Source organism: Chionomys nivalis, chromosome 1, assembly GCF_950005125.1.
Source record: "Chionomys nivalis chromosome 1, mChiNiv1.1, whole genome shotgun sequence".
In the NCBI taxonomy this organism is placed as follows: domain Eukaryota; kingdom Metazoa; phylum Chordata; class Mammalia; order Rodentia; family Cricetidae; genus Chionomys; species Chionomys nivalis.
The window spans coordinates 109,288,612-109,302,939 of NC_080086.1; the positions used below are offsets into that span (position 1 = coordinate 109,288,612).

Here is a 14,328-nt window from a genome sequence, read left to right on the forward strand (position 1 = left end):
GTGGGTATGTGTGTGTGCATGGTGTGTGCATACATGTGTGTGTATTTGTGTGCATATATTTCTCTCCCAAACAAACAAGAACAATAAAAACAGATAAGACATAAATAAAGGCAACCAAAAGTATAATAAAACTATATGGTGATTCTTTGAAAAGATAAAATTGATAAAAATGTGGAAAGATTAAAAAAAGAGAAATTCCAAATCAGAAATGAACAATAAGATATTGGAAATAGCCTATAGTATCACAAAGGATCATATGTGGCAATTGGGAACAATTGATATTAATTATTTGGATAATCTAGAATATTAAGATAATTTAGAAGATAAGTTCCAAGAAACACATACACGACTAACACTGAATCATAGTGAGAGAGAAAAACCTTAGTGAGCCAAATCAAGAGTTTTGATTCTCATTAAAGAAAATGTGGGAACCTGGTGGCATTACTGAGTTCTATAAAACCTTCAAAAAACGAACACCAGCACTTCTCAAAGTCTTCCAAAGAATAGGAGAAGACAGAACACATCTAAAGTAATTCCAAAAGACTATCATTACCCTTTGTCTGACCCCAAAGCCAGAAAGACACTACAAGAAAACACGAGTCTAAGGAACACATGCACATTGACAAACACATTTAACAGGATAATTAAGTGATCATTCATGTAGCCAACTGGAATTAGTCCATGAGATGAAAGGATTATTAAATACACACAATAAACATGACACACCATGCCAAGAGAATGAAGTAAAAGTCGCATGACCATTTCAATGGGTATAGAAGAAACATTTGACAAAATCCAATATCATCTCATAATAAAAAGCATTCTCAAAAAATTCGGGATGGATTATATCTCAACAAAACCAAGGAGTGTAAAAGACCACAGCACACATCATACTCTTTGATGAAATGGTGAATACTTCCACTGTAACTGGGAACAAGAGAGGATGTCTATTCTCACCACCTCTGTTTGACACAGCACTGGGGATACTACACAGGAAGTAGGCAAGAAAAAGGGAAACCTACACATCTGTACAGGAAAGGAAGAAATGGGATTGAGCTTATCTACAGAAAACACCAAAAGACTTCACACACACACACATATACACATCAACACATGCACACAAGCCATTCAAACTGACACGTGGGCTCATGACAGCTAAAAGATGCAAAATCAGCACACAAAATCTGAACGCTGGGAACAAACTGTATAAAAATAAAGAAACAATTCCCTTTGCAAAATAATAAAACAGGAGTAAGTTTAAGGAAGTTCAGAGTCTGATCACTAAAGCCTATAAAGCGTTGATGAAGAAAATTAAAGGTAATGTAGTTACACTGGGTTTCCATGGATTAGGAATGTTATAATTATGCGGGCCTGCCCTGTCACCTGGGTACCCGGTCCCTTAAGAGACAAACTCTGCCCACTCCCAATCTCCCCCTTCCTGCCACTGCTGGTACTCACATCCATTTGCTCCCACACCTTCCCTATAAAGAAATGATTTCTTTTCATTTGAAATGTGCATTATGCATGTGGAAAGTCTAGGGACATGCTCCTGAGAGTGCAGTTCCCTGTGGAAACCAGGATGCTGCTGGATTCCATGAAGCTGGAGTTGCAGGTGGTTATAAAATACAATGCGGGTCCTAGGGACCAAATGTAAGTCCTCTGGATTAACAGTATAGGTTCTTAACCACTGAGCCATCTCTCCACCCCTAACAATGACAACAAATCTTGAGGTCATTATCCTGATCCAGCCATCACATATTGTGTGGGAAATATCACATTGCCCCCCCATAAATACATAGATCATCATGTATCTATACAAAAGAAGCCTGAGAACACATACATGCTCACAGCACTCATCATACAGTGTAACTTTATACAACACTATACCCACACCACGTGTCAAACAGTTCAGCCACACACATATTTTAACACAGGGCTCAGTGGACAACAAGATGTCTATGCTGTGCCTTTGCTAACTGAAACTGGCAGGCAGGTCACCGTTCCCTGAATCTGGCTTCTCTCACAACTCAAACAAGGAGCTCTGGACTCTCAGCCTACTCGGAAATGTACATGAGGCTTCACGGATACTTCTTGAAACTACATAGTTAACATGATTTCCAAACAAGTAGCATTTATTAAACACATGACCTGGCCTAACCCTCTAACTTTATTAACGAGGAGAATGAAGATCACTAAGGTTAAATGGCTTTTCAGTATCTATTTGCAATTTAGAAAAAGTATACAATCTTTTATAATTGAACCTATTCTGTTGATACTTAAAGCTGAAGACAGAATTTCTTCTTCTTGGACTATTTCCTAAGCATGGACAATTGCTCTTGCTAGAAGGGAAAACAGCTTCTATTTAAAAAAAATAAAATAAAATGAAGATCAACCACTCCAATTGCTTTTGCATTCCTTTCCTCTTGGCCTTCAATACTTCCTCAAATGCTACACTGCAGAGACAAAGCCCACGCTTGCCAACTGGGCTATCAGACACTGAAGCAGTGGATGGAATTGGCAGAATGAGGGGTTTGCCAGACATTCCCACAGTGATGAGTTCACTGCCTTTCTTTGCAGTGCCAGGTTCATCATTTTTCCCCATTTCTGACATCGGTCACATACCTGAGTCTTTCTGTTCCAGCTTTATACCTGGAGATCCGTGCCATGGACAAAGGGACTGACAGGGTGTCTAGCCAGCGCTTCTCATACTTTGGTTCATTAGCTATGGGTGAGGAAGGTGATGATGGAGCCTGTGTGAAATAAGCAAGAGTCAGTTGACACAGGACCTGTGAGAACACTGCTCTCTGGCGAGGCTTATAGCTGAGGCACCCATCCCACAACACCCAGATTAGCCCACTTCAACTGAAGAAAGCCTACAAGATCACTTCCTAGAGATTCAGACAGAAAGCAGCACTCATACTTGAATACAAAAGCTTTTAAAACAGATTTTAAATAGTATTTTTGCAAAGAGGGGGAGAAAGCTAAAGAAGAGGGCAGAGAGAACTGTATTTGGGGGAGAAACTCACAGTCACGATAGTACTTAGCTTTAAAATGTGGAAACTTAGGAGGGAGTAGTTTAAAATGAGCTGAGCGGATGGATGTTGGTGCCCCGGTAATGTGGGTACAAATGGAATTGCTTCTACCAGCGTTAAATGAATCCCAGCTACGAGATATATTTCTAGACCAACGTCAGGCATGGTGGGGCTTGTGCTTCTTTGTTCGACATCCAGAGAGATGTGAAGTCACAGCTCTTGTTGACCTGAGAGGCACAGAGTCACTTAATGGGTGACTACAGTTCTTCCCACTTAAGGTTCAGGTTTTGGAGGTCCTGACGGTCAGGGCTTTCATCCTCAGACAATAGACAGCTTTGAAGGGAACTGTGATAAAACTTTGTCTAATGGAATGGTAAGCGTTGACTCATAAAATGCCTGTGCAACACTAAAAGAATCATGGCATCTGCTACAAAGAGAATAAGCAACAAAGTAACCAAATCCCTGGATCTAGAGAGGAAGTCAGACAGACCGCTTAGCTGAGTGTATTTAGGATCAGAGCTGAGGCTGCAGGGCAGGACTCTCAAGGGTGGAGACTCTCCAATCCAGGGCCTGGACGTGCATGCCTGCCCATTTTAAAGTCACTATGGAGTAGGGGACTTTCTGTCGTCTTGAGACAGTGTTCATTGTGATCAACCTAGCCCACAACACGTGTCAGGTAAAAGAGATGTGGCTTCTCTGTTAGTCTATGTTCAGGTGAAGATCTTCATTGAGAGTCACACTGGAACCTGACTAGGAGCCTCATCATATAGGTCTTGTTTTGGTGAGGTTCCTTGGTCCAGTTGCCAGGACCTGAGGCTGAAGAGATCTATCCTTGAGGATGTGGAGAGTAAACACTCTGCCAAGGGCAAGGCACTCTGAGCTTGCGGAAAACGTCTAATTCCCCTGTTCTGTGTACACATGCGTGTGTTCTCCCATGCGGGATAGGACTTGGGCATGGGAGCCTCATAGACTTAAATGATACTAACATTTTGGAAGCTCACCCTTGGGGACTGCTAACAGCCAGCAATCTCCAAGAACCCGGCGAGGAGAGATGCCAGCAGTGTGTGCACCCTCCAGACCAAACTCTGAAGGCCTCTGGGGCTAGCTAGCTACACTAAGCAGCTATATGTATACCCCCAGCCCATCCCAACTTGCAGATTACTTAGTGACATAAAACACTTTATTAAAAACTCGATGGCCAGAATAAGATACAAATTTATAAATCCCAGACATGGCAGCTGTGACATAATAATTATGAACGAACAATTGAATTAGCCCCCTCGCATTGTATCCAAAAGGGTCACACAGCAGAGGGGCCCTGCCAGACTTCCTGTTCTGCCTTGTGAATCAGATTCCCCGTTCTGATGATTCAGGAAATAGGAAGCAGGTTTTGCTGGTGAAAAGAAGGACATGCTAACAAGAATAGTAACTGGTAGAAATGTGCTTTTCTTTAGAGCACACATGGATTAACTAAAATATTTCAGGCTTTGTCTCACCCCAACAATCCAGCAGACTAAACACTATGTTGATGGTTATGATGCTTTGGGCTAAATTCCTACAAGTCTCATGTTCAACTGCATCAGGCTGAACCAGCCACAGAGTACTAGGTGAGATGGTACTCTGAACTTGACTCCTTGGTGGCAAAGGCATGTCTTTCATCTTTAGACAGTGGCTTCGACTAGCAGTTGAGAGACACTTATCTACCAGAGAGGGTGAATGTCGACTCCCCAACATCACATCAGAAGATATGGGAACACGAGGCCTTCTGCAACTGTGACAAGAAAAGAAACAGATAAGGGTCTACGGTGTCACCTCTCTGAATGTCCAGAGAGTCAACTGCACCTCCACTCTAAGTACAGGGGAACATCAAAGCCATCCGACTTGACGGCGAGCACCTGTGTTTTTCTCTGACCCCTAAGCAGTCTTTTCCCTGAGCGTTTGTCTGAGGATTCTGCTAGACAACAGAGCTTCTGGTTCTCCTGATTTTTCCCTGAAATGTGGCAGGTTATTTATTCTTTGTCACAGAGTCCAGCTAAGCCAAAATCTGCACCTGTCCCCTTGCCTTTGAAGTCAGCAGAATAGCGCATTGTTTCGTCTCTATTGTCCTAAAGCAGACCCCTAGAGGGGTGCTTTCCTGTGCCCTGCCTCGCTGGCTGTCAGGGCTGACAGTCTTCAACCACCTGGCTCTTGCTGTTTGAAAGCAAGGGCCTTGCTTTATCCAGCTTAATGCTTTTTTAACTGTTCGCTCCTGTCATTTGGGATTTTCTCATCTGAGAATTATGTTGCGCAGGAAGCCTGGGCTGGCCGTTTAGATTTCCAGGTCTATGTCTGACAAATGCAGCCTATTGACTTGAAAACCTCACTGCGCATATAAATCACATAGGTAATTTCTCAAAGACAAGCTCCCAGTCCAGTTTCAATGAAATTTAGTTTACTGATAATGGATGTGACCCTGGACTCTGCTTTCAGGATCCGGGTTACCACAACACTGCAGCTTAGTCCCGCACCATGGAAGTCTGCGTTGGTGTGGCTGCCACTCCAGAGAGCATCTTCTGCTTATCTTAGACCTTGATGTCTTACAAGGAAAAAACTCCCCAACTTCCCGTGTTTCTGAGTTGCATAAGCATCCCTTAGCATAACATTGACATCACTTTGTCAACAAATTCTAACTCCATGTACCAGTCATTGGAATAAAATGCAGTGCTTGACAACATTTAAAGTAATTTCACCTTGGAGATGGACATCATGTGATGTTGCCTGAAGTCTGGCTAGTAAAGCCACAATAAGCCAGGGACATCTAGACCTTGCCAGTAACTCATGTCCTGCCCTGACTTCACCTGAGCACAGTCTGTGACTTCCTGCCATACTCAGATGTTGGTGAAACACACTCGGCAATCATAGGGGAAGCCCCATAATCTCTTTGTATAATGTTTATTTCTATGAAATCAATTTTATAAAGCACTAGAAAAGTGCCTGGGGATTTGTTGAAGGTATGAATCGTGGCTATTAATGCAATATGCAAATTAAAATTCATTAATCGGTAGAGATTACCAAGAAGGGAGCGTGCAAAGTGTCAGTTTGAATGCAAGCAAAATGTCCCCAAACAGTTTTTGGTGTGGTGTGTGCATGTCTTGCATGAAGCTCGTTATAAGGTGCTCGCATATCTTGATGTTGTTTGTAAATAACCATAGAATGTTTTCAGTCCTTAAAGAATGCTTTGATCAATAAATAATCACTGAACCTAGGACAAGAGTCTGTCTCTAACTGTGTGGACACTTCATGTTCAATTTAAAATAATAATGGCTGCTCAGCAGACAAAACCTGCCTGTGGCTCTCAGATTGCAATTTCTATCTTCTCGAATCCTGCTGGGGCTGCGAGTCCTTGGTAATGTGATTTTAGAGAACAAAACAGCACAAATATAATAAAAAGAGCAATATTTGACCAGAACAGAGAAGAACGGATGACCCAGGGAAGCCCTGATTGAAAGTGAAAGCTGTGTGTACGGTTGGTGCCATCCCCCACAGGGACTGGGGCAACTTTCTCCTCAGAGGGAACTCTTATTTATAAGGACCTGAAAAGTATTTTTAAAAGGTTTCTGTGAGAAGTCGCCACTGCTGCTATATCTTCTATCTGTGGAAGAGTGCCGGTGACAATGTCTGAGGTCTGGCAGGGAAACCCACAGCAAGGAACAGAGGAGATGCCTACTGTATTGTCAGCAGTTTGTATCCAGCCTTTGCTTCATGTGTGCATAGCCCACTCTAGCTATTCCGACCTCTAATTTTCTGGGATATAGCATCTGACAAAGAGAGAATAGTGGGTGATAAAAAAAATTGAGGAGTGTCCACAACCTTGTTCTACTATATTTGAAAACACTTCAAAAACATTTACTGCCAGGGAAGGGATGACTGTCTAGATTCTTGCCCCGTCAGTCCTGGCTTTGTATGTGCATTGCCCTGTGGATGCCAAGTTTCATACACACCTGACCCTGTACACACCTGTCCTGTTATATCTTACTCCATCAATGCTGGCCCTTTGCACGCCTGACCCTCCCCATGCCTGACTCCTTGGATACCTGACTCTGCCTACCCTTTGACTATGGTGGGAGGGCAACCAGGAAGGAGGGGTTCCAGGGCCCAACGGTATCCAGAGTCCCCACATCTGCAGTCTGTGGCCAAAGCTGCAGAGAAACAACACAGAGTGACTGCAAAGGCAAGGTCTTAATGAAGACACAGGGTTGTTTTGCTTTTATGTTCTCAGAAGTATTTAGAGGAGTCTAAACTGTAAACTAGGTGAAAGGGGAGCATGCTATGAGCTGTGGATTTGCTGCCTTCTCCACCTGCTTCAGTAAATTCCTAGTATGCTCTACTGCAGAAAACTAAGGAGGCGCAAAAAATGCTCGGGGTTTCTTCCCACAGCTGAGAGGGGAGGTGTGTCAGCTGTTTGGTTGCTATGCTCAAACACCCAGGAAAAAGAAGGAGCCATTTCTTTTGGCTGTTTTGGAGCTTATGGTTCAAGGTTGGCACCACTGCTGAGATGGAAGACTGTGGTGCTGAGTATCAGTTACTTGCCTCAGAGCTGCGAATAATCCTGGCAGTTTAGAGGAGGGCCAATCGTTTGGTTCACAGTTTGAGAGTACAGATCAGGATGACGGAGAAAGCCTGTAGCAGTTACAGCTTGCTATTGGAGCAGCAGGCCCATGGCAGCCAGCAGTTACCTGGCTAGAACACCAGAGACCTGCATCTGCCAGCTATGTAAAAAAGGGTTCCATAACTACCCCAAAGAACGGTACTATCTGGGGACCAGGTATTCAACTGAGCATTCAGGGTTATTTCAGATTCAAACCAGAACGTGGGAGAAAGCTGCTGACCTCAGGGCGTCCTGGAAGCTGAGGATGCAACAGGAAGGGGCCAGGACCAGATAAACCCTTCAAAGTCATGGCTACCACTTTCAACTAGGCACCACCTAGTGGCTTCCACCCCGTCCCAATATCATCATGTTATGGATCTGCTGGCATACTAATCCATTTATCAGGTGATGATCAAATCACCTTTGATTGACTGGATGCAGCATCTGGGGTCCTTCCTTTAACATAGGACTGTTTTGAGGAATATACTTCACGTCTGTACCATTAGAGGTAACTGATTTCTGCTTCCAAAGGCAGTATATAAACTAAGCTTAATTCCTTGCTGTTTCTATACTGGGCAGGAACTGCCATAAACCCAAGACTACTCCACATCAGCTCTCCAGGGGCCACCAGCAGAGAGCGCTTGCCACAGTTCACATTTCATGAGAGAGAAACGACATTCTGAGTACATTCTGTTTGTGTAAGCAAGGATATTCACACATCCCTCTCTGCGGGGTTCTAAGATGAGCCCTACTTCTTTACCACGTGGGCTTCTGCTCTGAGAGATTAGCCCTGAGCAGACTCCTCAGAGCACAGGCCTCTCCCAGGTGGTCACTACCACCAGCCTCCACGAAGGGTTACTTTGCCTGGGCCAGCACAGAAAACTGCTTGGCACAGAAGCTGCCCACTCATGCCATGGCATCTCTGCCAAATACCAGTATGTGGACTCTAAGCTGTCCTGGATAACAGCCAGCTGCTGAGTTAGCAGTCAGTGTTTCGGGAACCTCGGCTGCAAGACAGCATGCATAAACCTCCAGTACAGGGCAGGAGCCATCCTCCTCCTCTCTTCCTATGCAGGAGTGAGGATACAGGGGAGTTAAAGTCTGATAGCGCCTCCCTGCATTCCTGTGATCAGCAAGTTTGTGATTTTCCCCTTCTGGACAAAGAATAGTGAGTCAAGAAATATAATTTCATTCTGAATTACTATGTCAGGTAACCTGCTTCACCCCCCCCCCCAGCACATACACATTCTTCACCATCCCAGTACCCATTATTATCTGGGGCAAACCAGCCAGAACAGGAAGCAAACTGGAGTGTGGTATTGAAGGTGATTTTAACAGCTGGAGGAATTGGAATCAATTCAAACATAATTGCACCTGTGTGTTTACAACAGCAGTGAGAAACAGGAAGCTCAGGGAGTTGAAGGGAGCTGCCTCCACCTCTGGAGGACACTCAAAAATGCAGAGAATGGCTGCAGAAGGGTGGCCAGAACGTCCCTTCTGCTCAGCAGATTTATCTGGACATCTGTGTGCTACGCCTCCAAACAAGACGGATTTTGGAAATGATCCTTACTAAAATATGGGCCTTAAATAAAAATTACAGTAATTTTAAATGTGAATTGATGCTGTAGGTTGAATATGAAATGCTCCTATAGGCTTCTACTTCAAATGTCAAGTCCCTAGCCTCTGGGCTATTTATAAAGGATCTGGAGTCTTTAGAGATGGGGTCCCCAGCAAGCTCTTTGAAGGTTACATCCTACAGTCTCTGTTTCTTGATCTTAATCATGTAAGGAGCCCCTACCACTTGTACGGCTACCACAAACCCCTCTATGTTTTCCCATCAGAATGAGCTAAAATTCCTCCAAACTGTGGGCCAAATAAATCTTCTCTCCTTGGAACTATGTCTCTGAGGTATTTTGTCACAGTACAGGGAAAAGTAACTAATAAAATTTCTTAGACTATCACTATCTATATGACTTTTATGAATAGGTCTCATTTATGGGGAAAAAAGACACACATGTTCTGTTGTTTGAAAACAAATCCAATATAGTATGAGGAAAGTATTTTTTTTTCCAGCAAGGTCTGTAAATATAGACCAAGTATAGTTGTATCTCAGGTTGGATCTCAGCACAAATACAATATCGACCTCTGAACTTTAAACTTCAAAAAGAGACTTAGAAACAAGCAGTCTTCAGGGTGCACAGGTATAGGAGTGAGAGATGAGCAACATCTAGACTTCAAAGTTTGCACTGACTTCCTCAGTTTAGGAGGAACTATTTTTTTTAAAGGAAGCAGTTTTTAATAACCAGGTAATGAAGATTACTGTCAGTATGTAATTTAAGGTAACTACTTGATGTTGGAGATGATGGGTTATTTTGACTGGAGCACTGCAGCCCCCTTTAAGAACTATTCATGGTAGATCTTACATATTTCTTATTTTGAAAACAGAGATTCCCCATTTCGTTTCAGGGAAGAGGCATGCCACCACTCCGTCAATCTTGTCATTTTTCTCTCAGCTTTAGCGACTATGTTATGGTAAATTTTACAACGATAATTATTCAGCTCCTGGTTATATCGTCTGGTTGAATATAATAACCATGCCACTGTCAGCCATAGCTCACTTCTTCCCCGCTCTTGTGATCCAGTGTCTCCAGACACACATCAACCATGGCTTCCCAGACAGAGAGAGAGTATATTCCTTTCTGGGTGTCTTCTCCACCTTCAGGTGTATCTTGCAGGAAGCAGGACTAAGATGTGTATCTCAGGTCCTGTGTCACTGAGCAAAGCTTACAAGTACCGAAGTATAGTCCACAGTGCAAGTGCTCTGTGGACACTCATGGATTCTCTACTGTGGGAACAGACAGATGGCACCTCATCATGATGGAAACACAGAACTGACTCTCTAAGCATCCCAGTTCATCGATGGCTCCTGCATCTAGGGTAACGCAGGACACCAGCCCCTAGAGCCATTTGCTTTTCTCTGCTGACTTGTCTCAACTGAACGTCAATATGTTACCCAGACTGACTTCATACTTCTAAGCTCAACAGATACTCTGCCCCTGCTTTTGAAGCAGGGAGACAACAGGTGTGCTGTCGTGCCTGGCTCAACACTAATTTCTGAAGTCAAGTGAAGATCGGGAAAATGAGGGTGCTGTTTGTCTATGGACCCAAGACCGGGAGATATGACCTGTGAGCATGCCACTTATTCTCTATTAGTTACAGAAAGCAGATTCTAAACTATCAAAAGCAATTAAAACCATTAAAGTGAGAAATTATGGTATTGTGAAATCACACAAACAAACCTGAATCTTTTCCCCTGAGTTCTCCCTGAACGCCAGGGTGGAAAAGGATCTACTATAAAATACACCCTAAAACCAACTGTGGGGAGCTAAGAGTCTGTTTCTCTGTGGGTAATGAGTCCGCCTGCCCAGAGGGAGGCTGATCCCAGCACTAGGAGGCAGACCCATGGTAGCAGGCACTGGGGGTTGAGATCAGTTCTAGGATCTTAGGGATAGATAGGGCAAGTGAGGCACGGGATTGAGGCTCAGGGCTAACATACAGCACTCATGTTTCCTTGATGTTTTCTAGGAATTTGGGAATAAATTCTCACTGTTACTGCGTCCTGTGAGTCTTCTGGAAATCTTGAGACCTCAACAACTTGAGGCCCCATTGGTAAGGTTGCCTGAAACTCAGAGGTTACTTTGATTTCTACCTCAAAATGAAGAAGAAAGGTGTTTACTCTCCATGCAATTATGAACTACTGGTTTAAGGTGTCTTAGTGGGTATAAAGAGCCTATGTGGGAGTAAATTTTAATAGCACTGACTAATTCCTGTTTTCATTGCTTCTTCCAGAACATCTCTCTGTGCCTCTGCTGGATCACGGACAGGCTTGCCTTCAACCCAGGGCCCTTGGGATTGAGGTTCCCAGGCTATGAGGTCAGGGGATGGCACGTGCTTACTGTGTGGCTGCAGTGGCCATTGAGGTGCAGGCCACTGTCAAAGAGAGGCGATGAGGCCCTGCTGCTGTGGTCACTCGATGGCCCTGGGGACCCTGAAACAAAACGAGAGGCGTTCATTCCAGATGCAGTGGTCAGCTACATCATTTGTGACTGACTATATGAATGTAAGATAGCCAAGCATATCACCGGAGACAGCAGTCCATTGCTAGGTCCCTCTCAGGGATGTGGAACTGAAGTTGGGGATGACTCTCTGTTCTACTTTATTAGCCAGAGGCCTCCCCTCCTTTCCTAGAACCTGGTCTCCCCATCAATGCTCCTGGTGCCATCATTTGCCCGTCATGTCATTGTGCACTCTCGGGATGCAGAGCATGACTGTGTCTCCAAAAGGACCATGTGTCCTTAAGGTTTCTCATCCCACTCCCTTATTAGGGCACATTCCCTCAGAGCTGCTGACTGGTGAATGACACTGGGATCTCTTGCTGCTGCAGACAGATAGGATGAGAACGTAGACAGTGCAGGCCAAGAAAGAATGACTCTGCATCAGCCATACCACCTCCACCAACACCGTCATCATCTATGAAGAACTGAGCTAAAATGCATTTGTGTATTGTTTACAAATGCAATGGATTCACTTGTAAAATAATGTGGCACGTGGTGTCACTTGTAACCATCACTGTTAACAGGCTGGGTGACTGATAGATTTTCCTACTGCATCCTTTGGCAGCTAAATGTCCCACTGTTATGGAAGATGATGTGACTCAGAAAGGTTTTCCTAGGGCTAACACGTAAAGGCTAACCCTCAGCATGTTTGACCCAGTCCAGAGAGAGCAGGTGCCCAATAACCTTAACTCTCTTTAAGAACAACCCTGCACCCAGCTTTCACACAAGTTCAGCAATCAAGCTAAACTAGTAGCTTAATTAAAAATTGTTAAGTGAACCTTGGAGCCATTCCCAAGGCTTCAGGCCATTCACTCAAGGTCCCGAGGGCAACTCTAAGAAAAGACTGTATTCTGTGACTTCTCTCGGTCCTGTTATTTTCTGCACAGACAGTAAGTGTGGGCAGATGATGTATGCCAGTTCTTCTGTTTTTGTGGTGATGTCTCATAGAGGCACCATTGCCCGATGACCAGACTCCCAGGAAAACTGAACAGCTGACATCACATAAGAAACCCCCCAGAATCCAGGAGCAGAGAGACGGCCCTGAGGCTAAGCCTTCTGAGCCCTTGGAAAGCAAGCAGGGGTGCAAAGGATAGCATAGGGGTGGGCTTATCACTGACTAGCTGCGAATCATGGTGAGGATATAACGCTATCAAGAGAATGAAGCAGGAAGGCAGGTCTTCTCCCTGTCAGGCACCTGCAGGAAAAGACAGTGAGAAGGGGACCAGGAACTGGGTACGCACTGTTCTATAAGTCAGTGCTCGATCATGTCATCTTGTTCCTAGGACTGAAATGAGCTGTCAGAGCTCCTCAGGGCACATGGATATGGGTGCCTAGTGACCAGAAGGCTCTGAGGATAACTGCTCATCTCCCGTCTACCTCTGCATCGCCCAACATGCAAATCCCAGCAAGTCAAGGCCCCCAGCCCACATACGTCATATCTGTTAGGACAAGTACTACAAAGCACTTCACTGCATCCCTACATGTGTTGGGAGATACAAGAACTCTCTGCCTTGATTTGAATGAACCATACTGATGAGTGAGCATCTCCCTGCTCATTTACTACCACAGATACATACTGTTGTTACCCAGTGGAATCTAGCCCAGCCCAGGCTTTTGTTCCTTTCTATTACAGAGTGTTGTTTTTGCAAATAGCACATAGCCTGATATAGCCTGTTTCTTCTTCTTCTTCTTTTTTTCATTTCCATGTACACTTTAGGATAGTCCATGCAATGCTTGTCAAAGTCTTTCATTTATTTCTAGAATTAACTTGTCATTATTTGCAATAAAGATGAAAACATTTCTAACTGCCTGTATACCCTCAAAAATCCCCCAGGTAATGCTTGTTGTTGCTCTGAGTGGCACATGATAAATGCCACCATAAGCACATGTCTGAAGAAGAAATGGATAGTAAGCTAAGAAATTTAAGATTGATAGTCTTTTGTAGACATTGGATTTCTATGAACTAATTTCTCATGACTGTCAGCCTTTCTTCTGTACTTGCAAAGAAAAATTTGAATAGTTTCTATATTGCTTTTTTTACCACCAGAATATCCATGTTTAAAAGCTGGTCAATGTTAGTAATTGTGCTCTCTCTCTCTCTCTCTCTCTCTCTCTCTCTCTCTCTCTGTGTGTGTGTGTGTGTGTGTGTGTGTTGGGGGAATGTGTTCATTTGTGAGCAAGTGCAAGTGAATGGAGAGCTACATGTACATGTGTGCGCATGCATGTTGAAGTCAAAGGACCACTTCATCTGTCATTCCTCAGGTACTATCCACCCTGTGTTTTGAATTGGGGTCTTTCACTGGCTTGAAGCCCATGAAGTAGGCTAGGGAAGCAACTGTGTCTTTCAACACCTGGCTGTTTTGAGGTAGGTCCTGGAGGATTTTTTTTTTTTTTTTGGTTTTTCGAGACAGGGTTTCTCTGCGGTTTTGGAGCCTGTCCTGGAACTAGCTCTTGTAGACCAGGCTGGTCTCGAACTCACAGAGATCCTCCTGCCTCTGCCTCCCAAGTACTGGGATTAAAGGCGTGCGCCACCACCGCCCGGCTCCTGGAGGAT

At 44.1% G+C, this 14,328-nt stretch overlaps 1 protein-coding gene across 1 annotated transcript in view; it reads right to left on the reverse strand.

Annotated features, from left to right (window-relative positions):
- Sntg2 (syntrophin gamma 2) overlaps nt 1–14,328 on the reverse strand; it is a 209,624-nt gene that overhangs the window by 83,172 nt on the left and 112,124 nt on the right. The window contains exons 8-9 of the mRNA XM_057778495.1: nt 11,616–11,707; nt 2,623–2,750 (exon numbers count right to left, since the gene is read on the reverse strand). Of these exons, the coding sequence (XP_057634478.1) occupies nt 2,623–2,750; nt 11,616–11,707 (220 nt within the window). The remainder of the gene's footprint in view (nt 1–2,622; nt 2,751–11,615; nt 11,708–14,328) is intronic.